The sequence below is a fragment of the Hylobates moloch genome, unplaced genomic scaffold (genome assembly GCF_009828535.3).
Source record: "Hylobates moloch isolate HMO894 unplaced genomic scaffold, HMol_V3 SCAFFOLD_2, whole genome shotgun sequence".
Taxonomy (NCBI): Eukaryota; Metazoa; Chordata; class Mammalia; order Primates; family Hylobatidae; genus Hylobates; species Hylobates moloch.
In genome coordinates this window covers 131,760,173-131,787,128 of record NW_026652277.1, presented here as the reverse complement: position 1 = coordinate 131,787,128, position 26,956 = coordinate 131,760,173, and the positions used below count along the sequence as shown (strand labels likewise).

Genomic DNA, 26,956 nt, shown 5'->3' with positions numbered 1-26,956 from the left:
GAACCTGGGAGGCGGAAGTTGCAGTGAGCCAAGATCCCTCCACTGCACTCCATCCTGGGTGACACAGCAAGACTCCATCTCAAAAAAAAAAAAAAAAAAAGAACCAAAAAAACAAAACAAAAACCAAAAACAAACAAAAAAACCTGATTTGATAATAGTTTCCTGGTGATTTTTTGTTTTGTTTACTGCTGAAATTTAAAATGATTGCTTACCTTAAGAGAAAGAGAGTATGCTTGTAAAATTTAAGTGCAGGACCAAAGCATGGACCCAAGGGAGCAGAGGGTGAGCACATAGGAGACCACAGCTACTCTCTGCTGTGTTACAGGAGAAGGTAGAGCCAGCTGGCAGACAGCAGGCTGGAAGCCAGCAGTTAGAAGTAGCAGCTGTGGGTGACCTCAGCTGGGAGAAATGAGAAGGATCCCTCGAGTGGAGAGATGTGACGACAATGCTCAAAAAACCATTGTTGCTTTTACTGCAAGAGCAGAGGTCAGATGTCCTCGGACATTAGAGGACAGACAAGTCAGGTGAGCTGCTTAAAAATTCAAATACCTTGTCCTACTTGAGTCTTGGGGCCCGAAAAATCTTTACGTTAAACCATCAACACAGATGACTCTGATCCAGGTCTTCCAGGAACCACACTTTAAAAATCCCTGGACTAAGATGCAGCATCTGTGAAAATAAAACGCAAAGATCTATGACAATTTTGCAGGTGATAGGGCTACATATTCCTACTTAGGGATATGCCTTTGTTTAACCCTTTTTAAAAGTCTCACCTACTCATGATATTAAATTACTTCGGGGTTATTTAATTAAGACACTTCCATTTTCCGATATTCTGACCTCTTGTCAGACAGTGTGTCCCCATTTGGAGTGTTCTAAATATAATCCTCATTTTAGAAGAAATTACGCTCTTTGCTGTTACAGCAGTTGTTTATATTTGTTGCTGTTTCATTCTTTAAAAATAAAACCATATGGAGATACATGCACAATTCCTGCTTCTCTCAGTTACCTACCCAGAAATAAAATAATTCTAGCTATAATTGAGTCTAAGCTACGCCAAGCCTGTCTGGTAGCCACTGTTTGAAATGTCTGCACAAAGCCTTGAAGGAATTCATTGTTCTTCAAAGTGCCAGCTATACATACTGCCATTTCCTGCAAGGCTTCTGCCACTCAGGAATGCTGCACCCTGGTAGTTCTTTAGTGGTGTCCTTTTTCTCCGTTGCGTCATTGTGGGACCCACAGTGTATGTCCGAAGATACTCCACCACAGCTCAAGAGCACCATCTTGGGATGCACATTTTTGCAACAGATAGAGGATTTGTGTGGCATAGAATTCCATAACTGCTAGAGGCAAGGGCAGTAAACCTAGAACAAAAAAATCAAAAGAAAGAAAGAAAAGAGGCGATGGGGCAGTTACTTTAACCATGTGCATTAGCTTGGCAACACTTCTTAGAATTTTTCTTGGTAGGAGATGCAGACTTTATCCAAGAAAGACAGTGCTATTGCCTTCCACAAAATTTATATTTTGCTATTGTTGTCTGCAGGTCAAGGTCAGTCAGCTTTGTAAGAATCGGCCATAAATCTAATAAGTGGCAAAGAAACTTAGAGGGCTTTATGGAAAAGTAAGTTCTTTTCAGATAGCCTGCAAAAATGTGCTGGCCTTAAATCACCAATTACATTGTAATATTTGAGATATGCAAGAAATCATTGAACTTTGGGACCATTTTCAGAAATACAAAAATATAAAAGTACTTTTAATTTCAAATCTCTAAAGTGAATCATCAGTAAATTATCACATAATCTAAAGGTTTGACAAACTGGGTCATTGCACATTAGATATATGTGTTAGAAATTCTGTGATGGAGTCTCATTTGGCCTTTGGTGTTTCCAGGCTAGGGTTTTCAGCACTGATGTCTTATGCCGGATCTCCCTTAGCTGCCCACACACCCCATGGAAATGGGACAGATGATGCAGTTGGTGGATGGGGGAAAGAAAAGTGAGACTAATAAGAGGGACCAGACTGGGAGAGAATTCATGTTTTTCCTCATGGTAATTAGAGAGCTTGATGCATACGCAAATTCATATACATTTCTTTAGGTTGCCATAGACACTGATGCCAATATTCCCTTTCATCCTCAAATTCTCTCCCTGAGCACAGGCAGGCTATATAACAATGTCAATGCCAATCTGTGTGTGCAACACTAACTAGGAAAAAAAGTTGGATGGCATTAATTTCACATGTGAAGTGGTCTGAACAATGCAACTAGGAGTTAAGAAAATGCCAATACCAGCCAGGTGCGGTGGCTCACACCCAGTAGTTTGGGAGGCCAAGATGGATGGATCACCTGAGGTCAGCAGTTCGAGACCAGCCTGGCCAACATGGTGAAACCCCATCTCTACTACAAATACAAAAATTAGCCAGGTGTGGCACACACCTGTAATCCCAGCTACTTGGGAGGCTGAGGCAAGAGAATCGCTTGAGCCTGGGAGGCTGAAGTTGCAGTGAGCCAAGATCGTGCCACTGCACTCCAGCATGGGCGACAGAGGGAGACACCATCTCAAAAAAAAAAAAGAAAGAAAGAAAGAAAAGAAAACGCCAGTACCCATCTCTCAGCCTCCATGGTGTCTAGGCTGCTGTGGAAGAATGAGCAGCGTCTCTTCCAGAAGCTTGAGGGGAATTGAACTCCTGGGGGAGAGGCAGGAGATTAAATTTAAGGCAAGAAGTTTGAGGATGTAAGGAAATTAATTAGATATCAGTTAGGGTAATGCTAGACAAATGCTAACGAATAAGCCCTCACATTTCAGTGGTTGTCGTCACCCCCAGGTTAAGAGTCCATTGCAGGTGTTCTTCATTGGCTGCAGCTTTTCTCCATGGAATAGTTCAGACATCCAAGCTCCTTCCATCTTGTGGCTTTGTCTTCCCCTAAAGCTATAGACTCCTTCCTATTCAGATAGGGGAAGAGAGTAGAGAAAACAATGATGCTTTTTAAAAACCCCATCTGGGAGGTGACATAAATCTCTTTCTCATTTCATTGATGAAAACTAGTCACATGGCATAATCTGGATGCAGGAAGGGCTGGAAGATGCGGTTCCTGGCTGGGCAGCCAAATTCAACTGACATCTCTACACTGTGAAAGGGGATGCTGAATTTTAGGGGACAGCTAGCCATCTCTGCCATGTAAAGTTTTCATAAGGCATAATGGACAGGACTAAGAAGGAAACCAGCAGAAGAAGAAACAGAATATTATGGGAAATGGACAAGACAATTAACTGAAAGGAATTGCATTTGTCTGGTATCCTGGCATAACAAAGACGAGATGGATGACTGAATTAATTATCTTTGAAATTTGGGGGTAAGGTAGTCTAAGAATTCAGGCATGATGAGATTAGGAGGCTTTGCTCAGTGTTCAAATCGGATATAATCAAGAACCAGGCCAAGCATGGTGACTCACACCTGTAATCCCAGCATTTTGGGAGGCCAAGGTAGGTGGATCACCTGAGGGCAGGAGTTCGAGACCAGCCTGGCCAACGTGGCAAAACCCCATCCCTACTAAAAACACAAAAATTAGCTGGGCGTGGTGCTGTGTACCTGTAGTCCTAGCTACTCAGGAGGCTGAGATACGAGAATCCCTTGAATCCAGGAGGCGGAGGTTGCAGTGAGCCTAGATCACGCCACTGCACTACAGCCTCAGTGACAAAGCAAGACACTGTCTCAAAAACAAAACAAAACAAACAAAAAAAAGCAAGAACCAGTTCTGGGGTCTCCAACTAAAAAAATCCTTTCCAAGTTATTGGAGGACAAGGTGAGATGTTTTCTAGTTGTTCATGTCCCAGAGAAATTTGCTGTTTCTCTAGCTGGAACACTTGGGCTTTTGCTGGTAGAACCACAGACAACTCTAGAGGAGAGGTGTCCACTATGTCTGTCTGCAATGAGGGAAATGGTGCTATATCTTTACTGCTCAATACTGTAGCCACTGGCCACATGTGGCTATTGAGCACTTGAGATGAGGCTAATGCGTCTAAGGAAATTTTAAGAAATTTACATTTACAATTAAATAAGTACATGTGGCCAGTGCCTACCATTTTAGACAGCTCACCTCTACAGGGATGTAATGGGCACCTCTTGTGTCGTCTGCCCAGGCCTCCCCTTTCTCTGCAAACTGACCCCTTCTCCTACAAGCTTCCTCAGGTGGCTCGGCACAGCCAGGTTCATAACATTTTTCCTTTTCACCAGCCATGGTTGCCTAACCCTGGGGTGATCACTATATCAACATTTTAGCCAGTTAGAGCCTCTTCACAGATGCTGGGGGAATAACAGAGCAGTCAGTCTCTCCGCAGGTGGATTCAGAAGATGTTGGTAGCCATGTTTTCTGCATGGGGATTCAAGAAGCAGAGGATGCCAATCTGCAAAAAGAGATGAATGAAGCAGGCATGAAGAGAACAGTGAGGTGAGAGAGAAAGCCAGAATCCTGGCTGCTGTTCTAGCTCCTGATTCCAAACTATTTCTAAAACGGCTGCAGCTGGCCCTCAGGACATGATGGCTTGTGCCTATAGCCCCAGCTACTCGGGAGGCTAAAGCAGGAGGATCTGTTGAGCCCAGGAGTTTGAGGCTGCAATGAGCCATAATTGTACTACTGCTCTCCAGTGTGGGTGACAGAGTGAGACCCTGTCTCTAAAATTAAAACAAAAACAAAAACACATTAAGTCAGTTTGGAATGTCTGACTGCCATCTCTACCTATCAAAATTCTACCAATATTTCAAGGCCCATTTCAAAGACCATCTCCTTCTCTATCCTATTTTTCCTTCTATTTTAGTTTTTGACTAGTTTGAGCACATGGCCTTCATTGTTTTATAATTGTTTATAGATGGTTTGTAGGTGCAATACTCCAAAACCTTCTCCAGACACAATTTTTTATTAATGCAGTCTAAAATGGCATTCAATTTTCTGGTAGCTACTTCATATTTTCATCTCATATTGAGTTTTGTGGTCAATTAAGACCCTCGATGCCATCTCACTGGCATGAGATGGTATCTCATTGTGGTTTTGATTTGCATTTCTCTAATGACCAGTGATGATGAGCTTTCTTTCATGTTTGTTGGCCATATAAATGTCTTCTTTTGAGAAGTGTCTGTTCATATCCTTTGCCCACTTTTTTATGGGGTTGTTTTTTTTTCTTGTAAATTTGTTTAAGTTCCTTGTAGATTCTGGATATTAGATCTTTGTTAGACGGATAGATTGCAAAAATTTTTTCCCATTCTGTAGGTTGCCTGTTCACTCTGATGATAGTTTCTCTTGCTGTGCAGAAGCTCTTTAGTTTAATTAGATCCCATTTGTCAATTTTGCCTTTTGTTGCCATTGCTTTTCGTGTTTTAGTCATGAAGTATTTGCCCATGCCTATGTCCTGAATGGTATTGCCTAGGTTTTCTTCTAAGGTTTTTATGGTTTTAGGTTTTATGTTTAAGTCTTTAATCCATCTTGAGTTAATTTTTGTATAAGGTTTAAGGAAGGGGTCCAGTTTGTTTTCTGCATATGGCTAGCCAGTTTTCCCACACCATTTATTAGATAGGGAATCCTTTCCCCATTTCTTGTTTTTGTCAGGTTTGTCAAAGATCAGATGGTTGTAGGTGTGTGGTGTTATTTCTGAGGCCTCTGTTCTTTTCCATTGGTCTATATATCTCTTTGGGTACCAGTACCATGCTGTTTTGGTTACTGTAGCTTTGCAGTATAGTTTGAAGTCAGGTAGCATGATGCCTCCAGCTTTATTCTTTTTGCTTAGGATTGTCTTGGCTATATGGCTCTTTTTTGGTTTCATATGAAATTTAAAGTAGTTTTTTTCTAATTCTGTGAAGAAAGTCAATGGTAGCTTGATGGGAATAGCATTGAATCTACAAATTACTTTCGGCAGTATGGTCACTTTCATGATAGTGATTCTTCCTATCCGTGAGCATGGAATTTTTGTCCGTTTGTCTGTACTGTTCTTGTAATATGGAAAAAGTCTCATGAGATCTGATGGTTTTATAAAGGGCAGTTCTCCTGCACGTACTGTCTTGCCTGCCACCATGTAAGACTGCCTTTGCTCCTCCTTTGCCTTCCGCCATGATTGTGAGTCCTTTCCAGCTATGTGGAACTGAGTCCATTAAAAATCCTTCTCTTTATAAATTACCCAGTCTTGGGTATGTCTTTATTAGCAGCAGGAGAACAAACTAATACACTATTGAATAATAAATACTGATCCAACAAACAATTTTCAGCACCTCTGATATGTGATCACTCTGCTGTAGCTGACATCAGCTACATCTCCAAACCCTCTTGGCTTCTGTTGACACCATGCTTCCCCATGGTCCCCTCCTACTCCAGTTCCACAGTTTCCTCTCCAGCAGGCGCTTCTTCACCTCCTCTTATAAACACTGCTGTTCCTTGCAGTTCTATTCTGGAACTCTTGTCTTCCCACTTCACACATTCTTCTCCAGTGGTCTCATCCACATAGCTTTGATTGGTTTTCCACTATTTGCTACTGACTCCCAGCTCTTATATCCAGTTAATTACTCACAACTCAAAACCCTTCAAAGTTCTCTTGGAAGCTTGAGATCAATTTGCTTTGGAACTCAGTTATGCCTTTAATCTTCAGCCTGCCACCTCCGTGTTTTTCCTGAACTAGACCTCTGGCTCAAAAATGACCACTGCTATGGTTTGAAGTTTCTCCCCTAACCCTCCTAATTCATATGTTGAAATCTTAACCCCTAAGGTGATGGTATCAGGAGGTGGGGCCATTGGGAGGTGATTAGGTTATGAGAGCGAAGCCCCCATTAATGGGATCAGTGCTCTCATAAAGGGTATTCCAGAGAGCCTCCTCTCCATTTTGACCATGTGAGGACACAGAGAGAAGATGGCTGTCTATGAACCAGGAACAGGTCCTCACCAGACACTGAATCTGCTGGTGCCTTCATCTTGGACTGCCTAGCCTTCGAAACTGTCAGAAAAAATTTCTGTTCTTTATAAGCTATTCAGTTTATGGCATTTTGTTATAGCAGCGCAAACAGACTAAAACAACCATTGAGCATCTAAGTCATCACCATAATTGCTGTATTCAATCCTATTATATTACCAGGGCTTTAAACATTGTTTATCATGACCCATTACTAGTCCTAGAATTAATTTTGTGAGTCACAGTTGATTTTTTAAAGAAGAGAACAGGCCGGGCGTGGTAGCTCATGCCTGTAATCCCAGCACTTTGGGAGGCCGAGGCAGGCGGATCACGAGGTCAGGAGATCGAGACCATCCTGGCTAACACAGTGAAACCCCGTCTCTATTAAAAATACAAAAAATTAGCCGAGTGTGGTGGTGGGTGACTGTAGTCCCAGCTGCTTGGGAGGCTGAGGCAGGAGAATGGCATGAACCCAGGAGGCGACAGGCCATTGTACTCCCCGGGCAACAGAGGAGATTCATCTCAAAAGAATAGAACAAAGAAGAGAATGGAATGGAACAGAAATAGCAGAATGCTTGCCTCCATAGTAAGTATTGTCTTAAGATTTTTTAGTGTGTGTGCATTAGATTACAATAAACATTTAATTTTTTTATTGTCGCTCATAGACAAACATTTAGTACCCACTGGATCAGACTACTGTGTCTTCCAGAGCATCCTGAATCAACTTATAATAAAAACAATTTGGAAACTAAATTTTCTGGGTTCAGTCACAGGTTCTGGTGCTTACTAGCTGTGTTTTATTGGGCAAATTACTTAACCTCTCTATTTCTCAATTTTCTCACCTGCAAAATGGATTTAAAAATTGTATATCATCATGGACCTATAGTGAAGATTAAATGAATTAATACAGTTCTTGCCTGACATGGATGAATGCTTTCTAAGTATCATCTACTCTTAAACAATAAAATATCTAAATACTCTATTAAAGATATCAAAATCACGAAAGTACATGAGAGATACTGAAACATAAACATATTGTATGTAACATGAAAACAGAAAAATTCATCAGATTGCTTTACCTAAAACAATCACACTTTGAAAGACTTTACATTCATTCAGTGCCCTTTCTTGGCTTGGCAATCTTCTTCACCATTTTAAGGATTTTTCAATCAATTCTTTTGAGGAAATTTTGACTTGATTTTTATAGGTCTAATAAATGATTATCAGATTTGGATATTATTTATATCCTGTAGGCATGGACGTTTTGTATGCATCATCTGTGACCCCTTCTTCCTTCTTACCCTGATATTAGCAAGAGATATACTTCTGTTCTACACATCTCCATGCTTCTGGAAATGGACTGTATCCATCACCTAAGCCAATGCTTCCAGATTTTTTTGTGATGTGACAAATTAAAAAAAAAAAGTATAGCACTGTAGGATAAAAGGAAGAGGCCACTCTGCTTAGAGATGACTGGCCAGATGTGACAGTGGCTTTGGGGCAAGAACAAATGGCAGCCCTAAAGCCTGAAGGGATCAGTATCTCTACATGTGTAACCCATTCTCAGCATAAGACAGAAACCTCTGAACTCTAAACCAAGAAGTGCATGTCCTTCCTACTGCCACAATTACCAGTTCAGCATGGGCCTATGATCAAGCCTGGCCAAGGAAACTGACAAGAAGAACTTAGACCCCATCATATCTTTCTCTGTCTTACTAGATGAGAAGAAGGATGACCACTGCCCTAATTGATGCCAACCTTAGGATGACACTAACCCTGTGGATGGTAGAAAATGTCATCTAAGGAACCTGGCTCTGACAAAACTGCAGAGCTGCTACATCAGTCAACCCTGAAGCCTACCCTATTCTAGATTCCCTGTTAAGGAGATAATAAATGCCTTTATTGCTTAAGCCATTTTGAATTATGATTTCAGTTACATTCAGCCCAAAGCATCTTAGCTGATTCAATGGCTTGTTCTACTTTATAGATTTTTCAACACTGCAATTCACAGTTATACTGCACTATGAAATATAAAGTATTACACACAACTTTGATAATTGGTGTTATGGATCACAGAGCACAGATAATCACAAGTGTTTAAATTTGGGGTTTTAGTTTCTTCTCAGACCCCCATTAACCCTTCCTTGGCAAAGGTTACTGCTAACTAGAGGTTTTTTGCCCCATCTATACCTCATTTAGATTCTTCAGCTTTTTGGTGGAATCAAAAAGCACTTCCCTAAATCTGGGTAATTTCAACATGTAAGCTGCTGGAAGCCACAATGACACCTACCTGTGTAACTGCTTTTTTTGGTAGTTCATAGGGAACTCTGGCACAGGAATTTTATGTTTACTATAAAAAGATTTAAGTTCATAAAATCAGTAACTGTGGACATGTGTATTAGTCCATTTTCATACTGCTATAAAGAACTGCTCAAGACTGGGTAATGTATAAATGAAAGAGGTTTAGTTGACCCCACAGTTCAGCACGACTGGGGAGGCCTCAGGAAACTTACAATCATGGTAGAAGACAAAGGGGAAGCAAGGCACCTTCTTCACAAGACAGCAGGAAGGAGAAGTGCTGAGCAAAATGGGGAAGAGCCCCTTATAAAACCATCAGATCTCCTGAGAACTCTATCACGAGAATGGCATGGGGGAACCACCCCCATGATTCAATTACCTCCACCTGGTCTCTCCCTTGACAGGTGGGGATTATGGGGATTATAATTCAAGATGAGGATTGGGTGGGGACACAAAGCCTAACCATATCAACATGTGAGCCCCAGTGCCCTCAAAATGGCCCATAATTGATTGTGCTGGCTTTCATGGTATGGTCATCTTGAATGTGTCAAAACTCTACAACTGCCACAACTAGGAAAAGGCCAGGGCAAGCACCATGGGAGTTTTTTTGTATGTTGGCCATTGCTCTCCCAGCTCTTCTTCAGGCTGCTACCTGGCATCATCCTCCAAATGTATTGGCACCCATGGAGCAGATGGCCTGGAAACTCACAAAAACCCCCTATGTGGCCAGCATTTCAAAGCCCCTCCTAACTGACAGAGGATGGACAACGGATTCCAGCTCCTGCTTGTGTTTCAGCAGGTGAGTGTATGCCAAAGGAGAGTAGTAGACTTAGTTTACACAGCCCTGAACAGTGGTTGGGACAGTAACAAAGCAGTTCTGAAGAGCCCAACCACACAGCTGCCCCTACATTTTTAGGCAGCTTTTGATGACAAATGGTAGCAAACTCACATCTTCGGCCTTGCAATCACTGTACAGGAACTCCCTCCTTCTCTGCCACTGGAATTCATCTAGAAGAAGCACATCTAGCTATGAGTAGCGGTCACTGGATTGGCTAGCCTATTCTTACAAACTCCCAGACTGCTTTTTGTTTGTGTGTCTAATATTAGAAATATTAAGGAGCTGAAAGGCCTTGGCTGCTCTGACCCCTGGACTTCCCTTATGCATTAAAAGCCTCCACTCCTATCTCAGCTGTTTGAATTTAGCATCCACAGAGCAACTTCCCCTAGGGAAGGATGACTGAGATGGCACAGGTTCTGGGGGCCCCTTCATGAGAACCTCTGCATTTTCATCACTTGAAGATACAGGGAGGCCAATCCTCTACCTATCCCAAGGCCAGTTCCAAGTTCTTGTCCCCAGGGCATGTGATGTTTCTTTGAGGAAAACTTAACATACATATTTGTTTCAACCAGGGAATGCCCTTTTGCAGTTAATGGCAGTTTCACTCCCTAGAGAGGAAGACAGCATTTGGACTCGATGCCCTTCATTTGGAAAAAATGTTACGAAATTATTTATAAAAATAAAGCAAGTAACCATCCATTGTTCTCAGAGATTAGTCTGAGGTCATTTAAATCTATGACAGATGCTAAAGCCTAGGATTTTAAGGATTATGGAGAACAATAAACATTGATTAAATATAGATTTAGATCCTTCCCTATAAAAAAATCAGAAGAAAAGATTTTCAATAGAAGAAAACTTAGGTGGTGGCCCTCTTATGAAATTATTTATTATTGAAGATCTAGATTTTGAGAATTATACTACCATTTACAGCACTGCTTTTCTAGGCCATAATGTCCTTGGTTATTTATATGGAGCAAATAATCTGTGTGCAGTTAAAAGAAATAGACTATGTATATTCTTGGATGTAAATTGAGAAGACAGCACTTGTTCTGGGCAGAGCATGTGGCTGATGCCAGGGCCTCTCCTTACCTGGCACCTTGAAGACTCCTTGATGGGAATAGCAACAGCAGCAGCAAATGGGCTGCTTCAGCAGACCATCAGATTTCCTCATAATGTAACTATGGCCCTTTTAGACAAAGCCCCTCAGAATTCTTAAATGTATCACAGTGGAGATCCTGAAGAGATCAAACAATAGATGGAATGGGAGTCTCTTAAAAAGAAATATGACTTGGCTGGGCACGGTGGCTCACACCTGTAATCCCAGAACTTTGGGAGGCCAAGGCGGCTGGATCACAAGGTCAGGAGTTCAAGACCAGCCTGGCCAACATGGTGAAACCCCATCTCTACTAAAAATACAAAAATAAGCTGGGTGTGGTGGCGGGCGCCTGTAATCCCAGCTACTCGGGAGGCTGAAGCAGGAGAATCGCTTGAACCTGGGAGGCAGAGGTTGCAGTGAGCTGAGATCGTGCCACTGCACTCCAGCCTGGGCGACAGAGCGAGACTCTGTCTCAACAAAAAAAAAGAAATATGAACTTTACTTTTATCTTCCAGCCTGTGAATTGAAATATTCATATTATAAGCATGTGTAATGGATACATACTTGTTTAATTGATGTATAATTTATGTACATGCTGCATTGCACATATTTAAAATATACAATTTGATGTTTTGACACTTATAAGTGTATATAAGATGTATATACACTCATGAAATCATCCACACAATCATGATAATGAATATATCCATAAATTCCAAAAATTTCCCCTTGCCTCTTTGTAATCCTTCCCTTTCTGCTTCTCCCACTGCTCCTCCCATCTCCAAGCAACCACTGATGTGCTATCACTATAGTTTGCATTTTCTAGAATTTAATATAAATGAAATTATATGGTATGTATTTATTTTTGTCTAGCTTCTTTTACTAAGCACAACAGAAACTCATCTATGTTGCTTCATATATCAACAGTTCATTTTTTAATGCAGAATGGTATCACACTGCATGGCTATATCACAATTTGTTTAGCCATTCACCTGTTAATGAACAGGTTGTTGGGTTTTTCAAGTCTTTTGCTATTATAAATTAAGCCCCTACGTACATTCATGTACAAATCTTTATATGTTTGTATCCTCTTATTTCTCTTAAATAAACACTTAGGTGTGGAATGGCTGGATCACAAGATAGATGTATGTTTAACTTATAAAAAAAATTAGAGATAGGGTCTTGCTAGATTGCCCTGGCTGGCCTCAAACTCCTGGGCTCAAGCGATCCTCCCATCTAAGGCTCCCAAAAAGCTGAGACTATAGGCACATGCCACTGTGCCTGGCTGACAAATGTTAGCTTTTTTTTTTTCTTGAGACAGAGTCTCACTCTTGTCATCCAGGCTCAAGTGCTGTGGCGCCATCTTGTCTCACTACAACCTCCATCTCCCGGGTTCAAGCGATTCTCCTGCCTCAGCCGCCCGAGTCACTAGGATTACAGGTGCCCACCACCATGCTCGACTAATTTTTTTGTATTTTTAGTAAAGATGGGGTTTCACCATGTTGACCAGGCTGGTCTTGAACTCCTGACCTCAGATGATCCGCCCACCTAGGCCTCCCAAAGTGCTGGGATTACAGGCTTGAGCCACTGCACCCAGCCGAATGTTTAACTTTTAAAAGAAACTATCAAATTGTTTTCCATAGTGGTTGTGCCATTTTACATTCTCAACAATGGTGTATAAGAGCTCAAATTGCCCCACGTCTTTGTTAACACTTGAAGTGATCAGTCTTTCTAACTCTGGCCATTTTAACAGGTGTATAGTGGCATCTCATTGTGGTTTTGATGTGCATTTCCCTAGTGACTGAGGTTGAGTACCTTTTAAAGAACGTGACATTTGCAAATTTTCTTTGGTGAAGTGTCTTTTCAAATCTTTTGCCAATTTGTAGTGTACATACATATACAATATTATTTCATAAAAACATATATTTTTGGCTACCTCATACTAGATCAATATGATGAGGCAGATTACTACCTAAGAGGTCACCAACCTCTTATCCCCACAGCTGCTAAATATACTTTACAAGTAGAAAATTTGTAAAGCCTCAGCCCATTCAAGGAGTAGAACATAGAGTTCTATTCTATGTTTGGAACACAGATTTCCAAGTTTCCACTGTCTCAGGAATCATATACACAGTGTGGAATTTAGATGGCCTTGGGGCAGAGGGTGGGAAAAGTCAACTGTGAGTTGTGCATAGATCCTAGGACCAGTGTGTACAAGTGGCCTCCAAAGATAACTGAAAATAAAGGAGGTTAGAAGGTCAACTGCTGGGCCGGGTGCAGTGGCTCACGCCTGTAATCTCAGCACTTTGGGAGGCCAAAGTGGGCGAATCATGAGGTCAGGAGTTCGAGACCAGTCGGGCCAACATGGTGAAACCTCATCTCTACTAAAAATACAAAAAATTAGCTGAGCATGGTGGCAGACGCCTGTAATCCCAGTTACTTGGGAGGCTGAGGCTGGAGAATCACTTTAACCCGGGAGGTGGAGCTTGCAACGAGCTGAGGTCGCAACACTGCACTCCAGCTGGGGAAACAGTGTGAGACTCCATCTCAAAAAAAAAAAAAAAAAATCAACTGTTTTTTTTAAGTGGCTCTGGGATAAAGGGCAATATTAGGGTCTTTTTTACTTGCCTTTGTTCTCCTCTTTGCTAACATGACTCGCAGGAGGGTGCCACCCCTCATTATCTGCTGCACTGCACAGTGGCAGCAACAGGCACATGAGACAATTGGGCCCCAACAAATTCACCGGATGTTAATCCCAGGGCTCTCTTGAGAATGCCAATCTTAAGAGGGTTCGCAGAGGCCTAAAATTAAACAGACTGGACACAGAGTGGGAGGGTGGTACTGCTGGGAGTAAGTGGCTATGATTCAGTAGGCACAGTACTGCCCAGTGTGGCTAACAGAGTATTTCAAAGATGGCTGCAATAATCCTTTCAATCCATAATGTTTTTCTGAAATGTCACCTTGACATTGGAGTAGTGGGCTCTATGTCCCCCCATCTTAAATTTGGGTGCACCTTTGTGACTGCTTCAGCCAAGAAGGGCTGTAAAGTTATGAGACTTCTGAGGCAAGATCATAAAAATGCCATCTTCTTCAACTCTATTGGTACATCCATTCTTAGAACCCATCTAACCATTCTGTGAGAAACACTAAGGAACCACATGGGGAGTCTTAAAGTCTATTCCCACAAATAACTTATTTTCAAAGGGGAAAATGAAAACTATACAGTGGAGAAACCTGGTAGACACCACCTTGACCTAGTTATCAAAGTTAACAAGACCAATAGATAACGAAAATAGATTAATGCATCTCCTGTCATGGTCACTAAGGACACAGTATCACTCCTATGGTATTTCTGCAGACATCACAGCTAAGTGTAATATATGATACTGGATTGGATCTAAAATTAGCAGAAAAATTAGCTGTAAAAAACTATTGGGATAGTTTGTAGGAATTTTAATACAAACCCTGAATTAGGTGAGTTTTATATAGATTTCCTAATTTTGATGACTTTATCTGATTATGTAAGGGAATGTCTTAGTTCTCAGGAAATACACACTGAAATGTTTCCAACCTACTTTTAAGTGGTTTAGAAAAAAAAAAAAAAAAACTTGTGTGAATAATTGGCGAATCTGGGGAAATGGTATACAAAAGTTTCTCATACTATTTTTGCAATTATTCTGAAAGTTTAAAATTATATAAAAATTGAAAGCTCTCCCTAACCCTCTAAAAGAAGGTAAGGACTTCAGCGTTCATGGAATGGGGCTGGTTTGGACATGGGCAATACTTGTTTCCCTGGATCCAGCAACGCTCACAGGCTGGCTGTATTTTAGAAAATAAACACAGATGATCCTCAGGGAATGGGAATGAACTACAGAGGGATGTCATTGCTATTTAGACAGGGGTTTGGACCAGCAAGGGTCTCCCTACAGCAGAGGGTGGCCCTTCTGTGCAAGCTCTTCTTTCTGTGACACCTTGTGGCAATGAAGAGCTATTGCGGACCTCAGTGCCATATGTTCACCAGGACTGACCTGCTTTTAATTCCATCATCTCCTAGAGTTCTTCGACAATTTGAGAGTAAAGATGTTTAGGAAGAGATACAATGCTTTCAGTTAATATGGCATGTGAAACTTCAAACTAGAAATGGGAAAAATAAGAGATGTAACAGTGTTCGTGTCCTTAGTTTATAAAGTAATGCCAATCATATTTCTGTAGCTTTATAAGCTACTGTACAACAATTGTGTCAAAAACTATACAAGTACTAAGAGATAATGACAAAAGTATGATTGAACAGTTCTCTCAAATGGGAAAAGTGCAACTGCAAGGCAAAGTTATGTAATAGTCTTTGCACATTAATGAGTTCTTGAAAAGCTGAGTAAACTGAACTTTTGTAACTGCAACCACATTTTCACTGCACCTTGAGAATTTAAAATAATATTATAGGATGAAATTTTGAAATGTGAAGCCATAGAAACTTTTTATTTATCTAAATATTCAGTCTCTGAAAAAAATCATGTTTTGCTAAAGTGCAGTATTCCTACAAAGTTAGATATTTACATAGTTAGAAGCGAGTGATAAATCATGTAAGCTTAAGAGCTTACATGTTTAAAATTGTGGACCACATAATAGGCAATTAGTTTGTATAACTATTAAAATTATTTACTGATAAGAAGGGTGAATTTTCGTATTTTATTTTGAATTTGCATTATGTATTAATAAAAGCTGTTTGGGTTATAAATAAGAGAGATCCATATAAACTAGTTCAAGCAAAAAATGGGAATTTATTGGCCCATATAACTGGGGAGTTTAGAGGCAGTGCTAGCTTTCAGGCATGGCTCAATCCAGGGGCTCCAGTGATTTCCTTCTAGCTAGCTAACTAGCTAGCTCTCCCTCTGTCTATCATCTATATCTCTTTACTTCCCTCTGTATTTTTCCCAGTTCCTCTTTGTACAAACGGGCTTCTCCTTAAGGTCAGGGAAGACAGCCAAAAGCAAATAAAGTAAGTTTCTCCAGTTTGCTCTATCAGCAATGTTTGGGGAAAATATTCTGGCCCAACTTGGATCACAAGCACACCCTGGAATGGGAGGATGGAGGCTATGTGCTTTACAACCCTACCAGGATCCTGGCCCAGGATGGGTGGCAGAGCAGGATGTTAGGAGTTATAGTTCACCCAAAGAACCAGAAGATGAAAAAAAAAATAAAGGTAGTAAACAGACAAAAACTATAATTACCACTGTCCCCATGCTTCATTAATGTACACTTTTATAATTCTAATGGACATATAGACAACTATGTATCAAAAGCTTTTTAAGCTAAATATTGGACCAATGCATGAAGACGTATTTTAACAGATTTAAAGAAAGCACTATTTGTAAGAGCCGAAATTTTTTTTAATCTAATAGGGTTTAGTTAAATCTTAATTTATTCACAAAATGTTTTGCATGTATTTATACAGAAATGTATTATTGAGAGGGGAAAGGCAAATTTAATACATTATGTGTTTATAAGACAGCATATAAACAGTAAATCCCAATTTTTGTTTTACAACAGATACCCTCACCTGCTTACATAGACTTATGTGTATTTTTTGTTTGTTTGTTTGTTTTTGAGATGGAGTTTCACTCTTGTTACCCAGGCTGGAGTGCAATGGTGTGATCTTGGCTCACTGCAACTTCCGTTTCCCGGGTTCAAGGGATTCTCCTGCCTCAGTCTCCCAAGTAGCTGGGATTACAGGCAGGTGCCACCAAGCCCAGCTAATTTTTTATTTTTAGTACAAATGGAGTTTCACTATGTTGGTGAGGCTGGTCTCGAACTCCTGACCTCATGTGATCCGCCCGCCTCAGCCTCTCAAAGCCTGGCATTACAGGCATGAACCATTGCGCCCGGCCAACTTATGTGTATTTCAAAAGTAAGGAAGCATGGGCGACAAAATGATATTAAGGGCTGGGAAGAGAGATGCATGATAAATTTTTTTCCTTTTTGTCTGTATTTTCTATTAAATGACATACAAAACAAAACTCAAATTCTATACAACTCAAAGTTTTATGCATTCAACCCTAGTTACAAATACTAATCCATTCCTGGCCAAGCGCATTGGCTCACGCCTGTAATCCCAGCACTCTGGGAAGCCAAGGCGGGCAGATCACCTGAGGTCAGGAGCTCAGGACCAGCCTGGGCAACATGGTAAAACCCTGTCTCTACTAAAAATACAAAAGTTAGTTGGGCGTGGTTGTGCATGCCTGTAGTCCCAGCTACTCTGGAGGCTGAGGCAAGAGAATTGTTTGAACCCGGGAGACAGACGTTGCAGTGAGCTGAGACCATGCCACTGCACTCCAACCTGGGTGACAGAGCAAGACTCCATCTCAAAAAATAATAAATAAATAAATAAATAAATAATAAAAATTAACAAATACTAATCCATTCCAAACTATCATGGTGCCTAGTGGCAAAAGGCAGAAGTCAGGTCCCACTAACTTACCCAGTTAACATGAGCTAAATGATTCAATTTATAAGAAAACTTTAGCTAAAAATCTAAGTGTGCTACACTGATGTGCAGAAAATGTTTGGATACCAAGCATTAGTCAAGTTTAGATACCATGCGTTAGTCAATAAGTGGATCTTGGCTCATCTATATCAGAATCACTTTGAGAAGCTTGTTAAAATGCAGACTCCCCGCGTATCAGTCCAGAACTTCCAATTCAGAAATATAGAAGGTAGGCCAAGGAACTGGCATTTTCAGTCAATTCCCAGGGGATTTTTATATACAATGAAGCATGAAAACTCCTGTTTCAGAAATGATAAGGTAGAAACAGTATAAAAGCGAAGTGATCAGTCTGCCAAGAGAGACTTCCCTACATCATTTATGTTACAATCATTATTAATAGCACAGTTCTTTTGTATAACATTTTGACTATGAACATTAATCAGAAAAGTATAAAGTTGTCTTTAAACAGTTGAAAAATAGAGTAATTTTATTACATGTAGGGCTCAACATTTTTTTTCCAGTAAAATTTTAAGGGATTAAAATTCATAAAATTCACAAAATTCTTACTACAGAAACCATCCTAGGATCTCATCTATGTTGTTAACAAAACAGTCTTCAAAGTAGATAGTTCTTGAAAAAAAAAAAAAAAGGCATGTAAGGAGGGAGGAAAGAAAGAAAAACTCATCAGAATTTTGCTGGGCACTGAAAAAGAACTTAGGGAAAATACTTTTAAAGTCATAAAATTCCATCAAGGGTAGTCTCTAAATGATTTAAAATATAATTTTAACATATCAAATTTTAATTTATAAATTAACTTATGGGGAATCTACAGTTTTAGGGAATACCTATTATCCTAAAATTTTAAGATAATAAAATGAAGAAATAAAAGTAAAATTATCCAATTACCCTTGCTTCAACCCTCTACCTAGCCAATGTGCATTTGCAAGTATATTGTAATGGAAAGCAGTGAGTAGTAATAAAGGAAACAATTAAATGGAAAATTTTTGTTTAATAGAGTAAAACGAGTTAAGCTAAATTCTGGTTTATTACAAACATACTGAATAATTTTCTATTGGGAAGAGCAAAAATCTTTATTGCCTGCTATAAGTACTTTTAAAGTACTTGGAAATATATTGTAAAGGAAAACTCAGCAAAATACAAAAATTAGGTGACCTTTTCAGTTATTTCCTTCTTTAGTTTCTATAGTGTAATAGTTGAAAGAAACTTTTTAAGATGGGAGAGCTGCAGTGCACCAGATTGCAGTTATGCAGCACTCAGCTTATTCTTAAGTGACATAGTACTGATCCTTTTACTATGGTTGCATTAGTCAGGGTTCTCCAGAGAAACAGGACCACTACCAATCTGATGGAGTTTTCCAATTAAACTATCCAAAACTTATGTAAAATTTCCTAGGAATTTTCTGTTTTCCACCTATGATCAGAAAGAATCTAGGAGTCATCCTAATTTGGAGATTTTATTCATCTAAATTAGGACAACTCCTAGATTCTGTGGGTTTATAGTATAAAAAAATTCTCATTGCTTACAATGCTTTGGCATTACAGTTGACCCTTGAACAAAAGAGGTTTGAACCATGTGGGATTCCATTTCAACCAAATGCAGCATTCCCTGGATGTAAAACCCATGTATATGGAGGGCCAGCTTTTTTTATACTCGGGTTCCACAGGATCAACAGTGGGACTTGAGTATGCATGGATTTTGATATATGCAGGAGGTTCTAGAACCAAGCCTTCATGTTTACTGAGGGAGGGATGACTACACTTTGTCATGAACTATAAAGCATTTAAAATTTTACCCTTCTTGCAAGCTAATAAATTAATCTGCTGGTTTCATGGATGCTGGCAGAAGTCACAAAAATCCTAGTTAGGAGACAAAGTACTTTATTGCTTATAGCACAGAAAGCAGCATGAGCATCAGCATACTTGTCAGTTCGTCTTGCCCCCAACTCCCACAGGGAATATGTAATGGACCCAAATGCCATCCGCACACTTTGTGGGTTGCACTGCAAAAGAGAAACCCAGATCCAACGGTCCAAATTTCTTGAACAAGCAGCAAACAAGCCAATCTCCCTTACCCTGATGGTGAGCAGTTACACGAGAGTCATTGTACAGTTACCCTGACCCATTTAATTGTCTGTGTCTAGCTGCAAAAATGCTCAGTCTCAGGAGACAGATAAGACTTGCAATCTGGCATACTTAGCAAGATTATGCAGGGACACTCAGGACCAAGACAGACCTTCCTCTTCTAACCATCCACCCTTACACGTTCTTGGCAGAACTCAAAATTTCACATGAATATGTGACTCCATTGACCACTGTGATTAATCTGATGTATAGAGGCTTAATTCCGTTTGTCTCGTATAGCATTTAATTAAGGGACTATCAACAATACCCAGGCAGCAGGACAAAGTACTGACCTTAATCATGACAGCCAGAGTTCTGAATACCATAAACCAACAGGCTCTACCTTGGAAAGTCAGTGGCTTTCTCCTTAAGGCTCTCATTTGAACTTTCTACTTGGTTTGCGGCATTAATCCAGGTATAGCTGGATGTTTTAGGGATGATTCAGAATCTGACATCTGTTGCAATTCTATCATCTATAACAATTCTGGTCAGTGAGTTGAGTTGGAGCTGACTGCCTTCTAAGGCCCAGGTGATATCATTAATCACTTCAGCTGAACTCAGGGACAAATTTCTTTTTTCTTTTCTTTTTTTTTTTTTTTTGAGATGGAGTCTCGCTGTCGCCAGGCTGGAGTGCAGTGCTGTGATTATGGCTCATTGCAACCTCCGCCCCCCAGGTTCAAGCAATTCCCCTGCCTCAACCTCCTGAGTAGCTGGGACTACAGGCCTGCGCCACCACACCTAGCTGATTTTTTGTATTTTAGGAGATGAGGTTTCACCATGTTGGCCAGGATGGTCTCGATCTCCTGACCTCATGATCTGCCCACCTTGGCCTCCCAAAGTGCTGGGATTACAGGTGTGAGCCACTGCGCCCAGCCTCAGGGACAAATTTCTTACCACCTTTTCTAATTACCTGACTCCCATCGTTGGGACAACCAACCACAAAGTGCACACAAATGAGTCTGCTTTCCCTCTGGAAAGTTCCTCCAAGTAACTAAGGGTGGCCCTATTTCAGAGAGCTCTCCACAGTCATCTGAGGGCTATGTAGTCTATTCTGGGTTCCTTAAACAATCTGAAATTTTATCCTATTTGCAAGCTAACAGGCTAGCCAGCCACAGTTTCATCATGCTAGTATTAGACTCAAGACTCCTATGTTAAGGGATAATTTATTACCCATGGCAATAGCAGTGACCGGAGCAACAGTATTAATTTTTGTGCTGCTGTTCTAAACCCCAATTCCCATATGCCAACATGAAGATGCCACATAATACTTGTACTGGCAATGGACTGCAGTGTAGTGTGTAGTGTAGTGTAGTGTAGTGTAGTGTAGTGTAGTGTAGTATAGTGTAGTAGAGTATAGTATAGTACAGTACAGTACAGTATAGTACTTAGAGAACCTGATTTTTTTATAATGGGTAGTAATCATGCTTGTTCTTTGCTCCAGAGGGAGTCATTTTCTCTATGTTGGAACACTGTTCACTACACAAACATCACTGAAAAGATAGTTTCAGACAAAGCCAGCACCTCTGTTCTCAAGATATTCAGAAACCCAGAAAATTGTCTCCCAAGGGAAGCCTGTAGTTGGGAGAAATTCTGAGAAACCACTAACTTCTAATTCAGATTTTGCATGAGTTAGGATTATATTCAGCTACATATAACAAAATCCCAACTACAGTAGTTTACCTAAATGTGTTTTTTCATTTGTTTCATTTTTTTTTTTCCTGCATGTCACCAGAGTCCAGAAGTGCACAGTCCAGGTCTGGAACGGCTACATACGAGGTCATCAGGGACCCAGGTCCCTATCCTTCTGCTCCACTATTCTTCTCATGTGGCTTTCCACCCCATGGTCACAACATGCATACGCCACCTCCATCTGTACAGTTCTGGTGGTAGGTGGAGAAGAATGATGACTAGATTTTAAGGAAGGTTAAAAACACTAGGATAGGAGGCGGGGTGCAGTGGCTCACGCCTGTAATTCCAGCACTTTGGGAGGCCAAGGCGGGCGGGCGATCACCAGGTCAGGAGTTAGAGACTAGCCTGGTCAACATGGTGAAACTCCATCTCTACTAAAAATACAAAAATTAGCCTGGCGTGGTGGTGGGCGCCTGTAATCCTAGCTACTCGGGAGGCTGAGGCAGGAGAATCGCTTGAACCTGGGAGGGGAAGGTTGCAGTCAGCCAAGATCGCGCCATTGCACTCCAGCCTGGGCAACAAGAGGGAAACTTCGTCTTAAAAAAAAAAAAAAAAAAGCCAAAACACTAAGATAGGAAAGAGGAAGAATTAAGATACACATGTAAGGTGATCAGGAGACACTAACAAGTTAATTTTCTCAGATGCAGTGTGAGTATAAAAATTAGAAAATTTGAGCAAGTAGGTGGATTAGATCAAAGTGATACTGTGTTTCGAAAGTCATCGGTAAAGCATTAATCAGTTAACAATGTAACAGGAATGATTTGAAAGGTTTAATGTAACAGTAATTGAGTAGATAAGCCATAGTTCAAAAATACATTTTTTTTTTGAGACGGAGTCTTGCTCTGTCGCCCAGGCTGGAGTGCAGTGGTGCAACCTCGGTTCACTGCAAGCTCCGCCTCCCGGGTTCACGCCATTCTCCTGCCTCAGCCTCTCCGAGTAGCTGGGACTACAGGCGCCCGCCACTACGCCCGGCTAATTTTTTTGTATTTTTAGTAGAGACGGGGTTTCACCGTGGTCTCAATCTGCTGACCTCGTGATCCGCCCGCCTCGGCCTCCCAAAGTGCTGGGATTACAAGCGTGAGCCACCGCGCCCGGCCCAAAAATACATTTTTAATGTAAATGGGTAATTTGAAATTTTGTTACACAAATGCACAGTTCAAAAGTACTATAATCTCTCATTGTTAGATGTTGCTATTCAGGTTTACGAGTTATAGCTTGTAGTACTGTGTAAAGATAGGCACCATGCTTACAAGATCAGAATTCAGCTTGAGGCTGTTTGAGTTTATGACAACACTCTAGTGTGCCACTGTACTTCTCTACCTTCTGTATCACCGTATGGAATTACTACACAAAATTAGCACTAAGAAACCTAAATTTCCTTATAGTAGAAATAAGCTTATATGAATAATTCTCTTACAGGAATTAAACTATCTGCTGCAGTTGTCAGCAGGGTTTAATTTTTAGCATAAGCAGAGGCCATCAGTTTCTTAACAGTCCTATTCTTAAATAATCATTTTTGTTTAAGAGATCATTTTACTGAACAATTTCAAAGCACTAAATATCTTCAAGATTGAAAAAATAAGTATCTATAGATGGAGCAGAAACTAAAGAAAAACAATTTAAGGAAAAAGACAGTCCTTAACTATACATGCATCCTATGAATTATCCATGCTTTCAGCTGGTTTGCTTTTACTGCACTGTCTAAAACTCCATATTTAAAAGGGTTTGATACAGAAAAGTTAGAATGTGATCAATGAAATCTGGAGCTTATCAATGGGTTTCAATAACTGATGCCACTTTTAGCTCTGCTAACATAGTAGAGATTATAGACAGAATTCTCTTGGCTGACTCCTATCATGGGATAAAACTCCTTCTCCCACACCAGTTTCTAAAGGTAATATAACCTGCTTCTATTGGTTTAAAATTATTAAATAATAAATACGTTTCTCAGCTAGTCAAAAGATATGTCCAGGCTCTTCTCACAAGTTCAATGTTAGGTGCTGTGGTTGCAAACAGTAATTTAGTAATTGTCACTGTTATTATAGTAATCCTAATAATCCCTTATTCATATAATTCTTCATTTTTTAAAAGTATTCCATATTAATTTTCTTATTTGAGATTCTGAATATTACTCTCCAAGTAATACTGCCCCGTTTTACAGATAAGGCAATTCAAAAAACGTTTAAGTGACTTGCCCTAAGTCACAGGCACTAGAGAAACTATTATATGCAAGATAAACCTGGTCCCTTCATTTATGACACTCCATTCATAGTGGAACATTCAGACAAGTTGTGGGCAACTGCAACATGGTTAAGTGTTGAGCTACAGCATACAAAGTACATGGCATGGAGAACAGTCTTGGCGGGAGAGGGGTCAGGGAAGTCTTCCCAAAGGAAACAAAGTGTCATTTCAGACTTCATTGTGTTGGCCCTGGGGAAGAACATTCAATTCTACTAAATTCACTTATTCTGTTCTCAGAATCTTCCAAGTTGATTTTGTACTTGATAGAGCACAACTTAGACGGTCAATTAACTTTACCTCTAGGCCAGTGTTTCACTCACCGTGATTTCTCTAGCAACTGCATCAGCCACCTGGGGTCTTGTTAAAAATACAGAGGAGGAGGCGGAGGGAGGGCAGGGGCCACCCTGGACTTAACGTTTTCTAAATCTCTTGGGGGTGAGGTTGGGGAAAACTGCTGCTTTAAGCATGAACACTTTCGGGATTTTGAAGTCAAATAGCAAATTAAAAGGGGTATTTTTGGTAGTGGCTCTAAAATTCCAGCATCAATACAGCCTTTTTTTTTTTTTTTTTAATAGGGGTGTATTTGAGGGGTAGGGGGGAAATCGTAAATTATATAACTGGGATGGGTGCTATAAAACAGGCTGTTAGCCTCTAGCCCTCACCTGCAAGGTGGTTGGCTTAAGGTAGGTGCTTGATAAATGTGGATTTACTTAACAGAGGAACATATGTATTCATAAATTCCAAGAGTTTCGAAAGTCTTTCTGCTCCAATCTTCCAGTGTCTAGCCGGCAGCAATGCTGCAGGGTGGAACAGCTAGGGTGCGTGGAGTTTGCAGAATGAGTTCAAACCTCCAGACATATCACCAGTAAGAACAAGTTCCTTAATCTGTCTCCATCTATAAAGGAGTACAATTGCCACTTACCTCCTAGAGTTGTTGGGAGTCTTAAATGAGATTAAGTATTATAAATAGATTATCAATGGAATATATTATAAATGCAAGTGCTTAGAACTGTACCTTATAAATGAGCTCCACAGATGCTTATTAAAACCCGAGCGGTGCCCTCTCCCCTTAACATCCGTAATAGGTCCCCTTATACCTCATACCCATTACGAGTCAAAATAATAATAATAATAATAAATAAGTGAACAAACGACAAACGAGAAAACTAGGCTACCAGGCACTGGGGCGATGGGCCACAGCCCGGGGCGGTAGTGGGCCCGGAAGGGGCGCGGGAGTGGGCTCTCCCCGCCGAGCTCGCGGCACGTGGTCGGCTTGGGCGGGAGCTTCGCGACAGTGGGGGAGGGGAGCAGCGTGGGACGCCGAGGAGGGGTCCAGACCGCCAAGGCTACGAGGCGCCGACTGCGCAGGCTCAGGGACAGGCGCAACCACTGCGCGCAGACCTGAGGGGGAGAATGTCCACCCGGCTGCACGCTCCCTGGATCTACTTGCGCAGCGGATGCTTGTCTTCTTCCTCATTTTAAGACTGTGTATTGCGCCGCCTTGCGCAGCTTGTTCACCCTAAGAGGGCCTCTAATCTCGAGCCCGAAGCGGCCTTCCCCAGCCGTGCCCCTCCCTCCCCCGTGGAGGCCGCAGTGGATGCGCCCACCTCCCTGCGGCCTCCGGAGGTGGTTTGGTGGCCCCCTCCTCGCGAGTTGGTGCCGCTGCCACCCCCGATTCCGAGCTTTCGGCATCTCCGCCGGGTGGTACCGAGCCTTCCCGGCGCCCCCTCCTCTCCTCCCACCGGCCTGCCCTTCCCCGCGGGACTACCGCCCCCACGTTTCCCTCAGCCCTTTTCTCTCCCGGCCGAGCCGCGGCGGCAGCAGCAGCAGCAGCAGGAGGAGGAGTCCGGAGGCGGCGGTGGCCGGGGAGCCCATGGCGTACAGTCAAGGAGGCGGCAAAAAAAAAGTCTGCTACTACTACGACGGTGAGCGGCCGGGCCGGTGTCGGGGTGGGCGCGCGGGGCCGGGCGCTGGGTTCCGCGGCTGCCGTCGCGAGTGGGCGCCGGGGCTGAGGGGTGGGAAGGAGGAGGGACCGACATTTGGCCGCATCTTAACCCGTTCCCGGCCCGGCACCGTTAGAACGAGACCCTCTTCCTGGCGCAGCCCCCGCGGCTCCTGCGGGCGGGAATCAGGGGGCCCGCCTGCCTTGTCTCCTGCCTCTCCCCCTTCGGCCGTGCAGTCCGCAGCCTCGAAGGTGGCCGCCGCTGGGGACGGCGCCGGCCTACCCCGCCTTGGTGGTGGCGGCGGCGAAGGGGGCGGCCCATTTTCTCCCCTCTCCCGCCCACCATTCGTGGCAGCGCAGGTTTGGGGTGACCCGCGTCGGCTTCTTACCCCCTCGACCCGTCCCCCGCGAGGCAAAATTTCTACCCCGGCCTTGACTCTACACAAAGCCCCGCGGCCGCGAGAGCTCCACCCCTGCCGTCCCCTTCCCCCCTCCTCGCCTGCTCGCCTCCCCTCCCCTGCGTTCGGTCTGGCCGGAGCGTCTTCTCCTTCCTCGGCTTACCCTTTCCCCGGACCCCTCCTCCCGGGTGGGCGCTGGAGAGTAGTTACTGAGGGTGGGGGCTCAAGTCGCGTGTGGCTTTATCACACACATGTTTTGCGTGGGCTCCAACCCTCTCCTTTGTTCGCTGGGTTCTTTGAGCGCGTCTTTCTCAGGATTCAAATGGAAGGGCTTCACTTCCTCAATAATAGTTCGGGTTTTCCAGTTTCAGGCAGAAAGCCTTCGCAGGAAATAAGAGGTGGTAGGGAGATGTGGAACTGCTACTGCTTGTGTTGTAGATCAGACTCCATGGGTCCGGGCTTGCCTCAGAGAGGTGGTTACCACCCACTTCTTTGTTGCTCTTTGTTCGATCAGGAAATAGACCCTGCTTTGGGGATTTAGAGAGCATTGGTATCTTGCAAAGAGGTGGTGGGAATCCCGGTATGGGAAACCTTTGAGAAGTGGGAGAAGTGCAGAAGTACTAAATATTCTAATGAGGTAAATTTGAGCTCACCGTGTAGTGAATTAGAAAAGTCAGATAATTTAATTTTAAGCATTCTATAATTTGGAGTATGAGCAGTAACATTAAATCTTCGAATCCTGTTTCCTGTGTTTCCTTGCTCAATGGAGTAGTAACCTGTTTTACAGATTTCACAAAGGCTTGGTAAATAGTTTATAGTAGGTTACTCTTGAGAGAAGGGATTCCAAAATTTAACAGAGAACCTATCCTAGGCTCCTTCTCCTGAAAGTCCTGTCTGATTTGTATG

General features: G+C 42.0%; 1 protein-coding gene and 1 long non-coding RNA gene across 3 annotated transcripts in view; one reads left to right on the top strand and one right to left on the bottom strand.

Moving 5' to 3' along the window:
- Nucleotides 1–292: 292 nt before the first annotated feature.
- Nucleotides 293–26,269, bottom strand: LOC131382868 (uncharacterized). 2 transcript variants are annotated; one of them, XR_009212458.1, is made up of 6 exons: nucleotides 26,214–26,269; nucleotides 4,097–4,403; nucleotides 2,798–2,942; nucleotides 2,603–2,685; nucleotides 1,144–1,364; nucleotides 293–669 (listed from the first exon to the last, which is right to left on the bottom strand). It is a non-coding gene; the product is annotated as an uncharacterized LOC131382868 (long non-coding RNA). The 2 variants fall into 2 exon arrangements; XR_009212457.1 differs by lacking the exon at nucleotides 2,603–2,685.
- Nucleotides 25,272–26,956, top strand: part of HDAC2 (histone deacetylase 2) — a 30,665-nt gene continuing 28,980 nt past the window's right edge. The window contains exon 1 of the mRNA XM_032157142.2: nucleotides 25,272–25,635. Coding sequence (XP_032013033.1) covers nucleotides 25,308–25,635 — 328 coding nt within the window. The 5' untranslated portion in view covers nucleotides 25,272–25,307. The remainder of the gene's footprint in view (nucleotides 25,636–26,956) is intronic.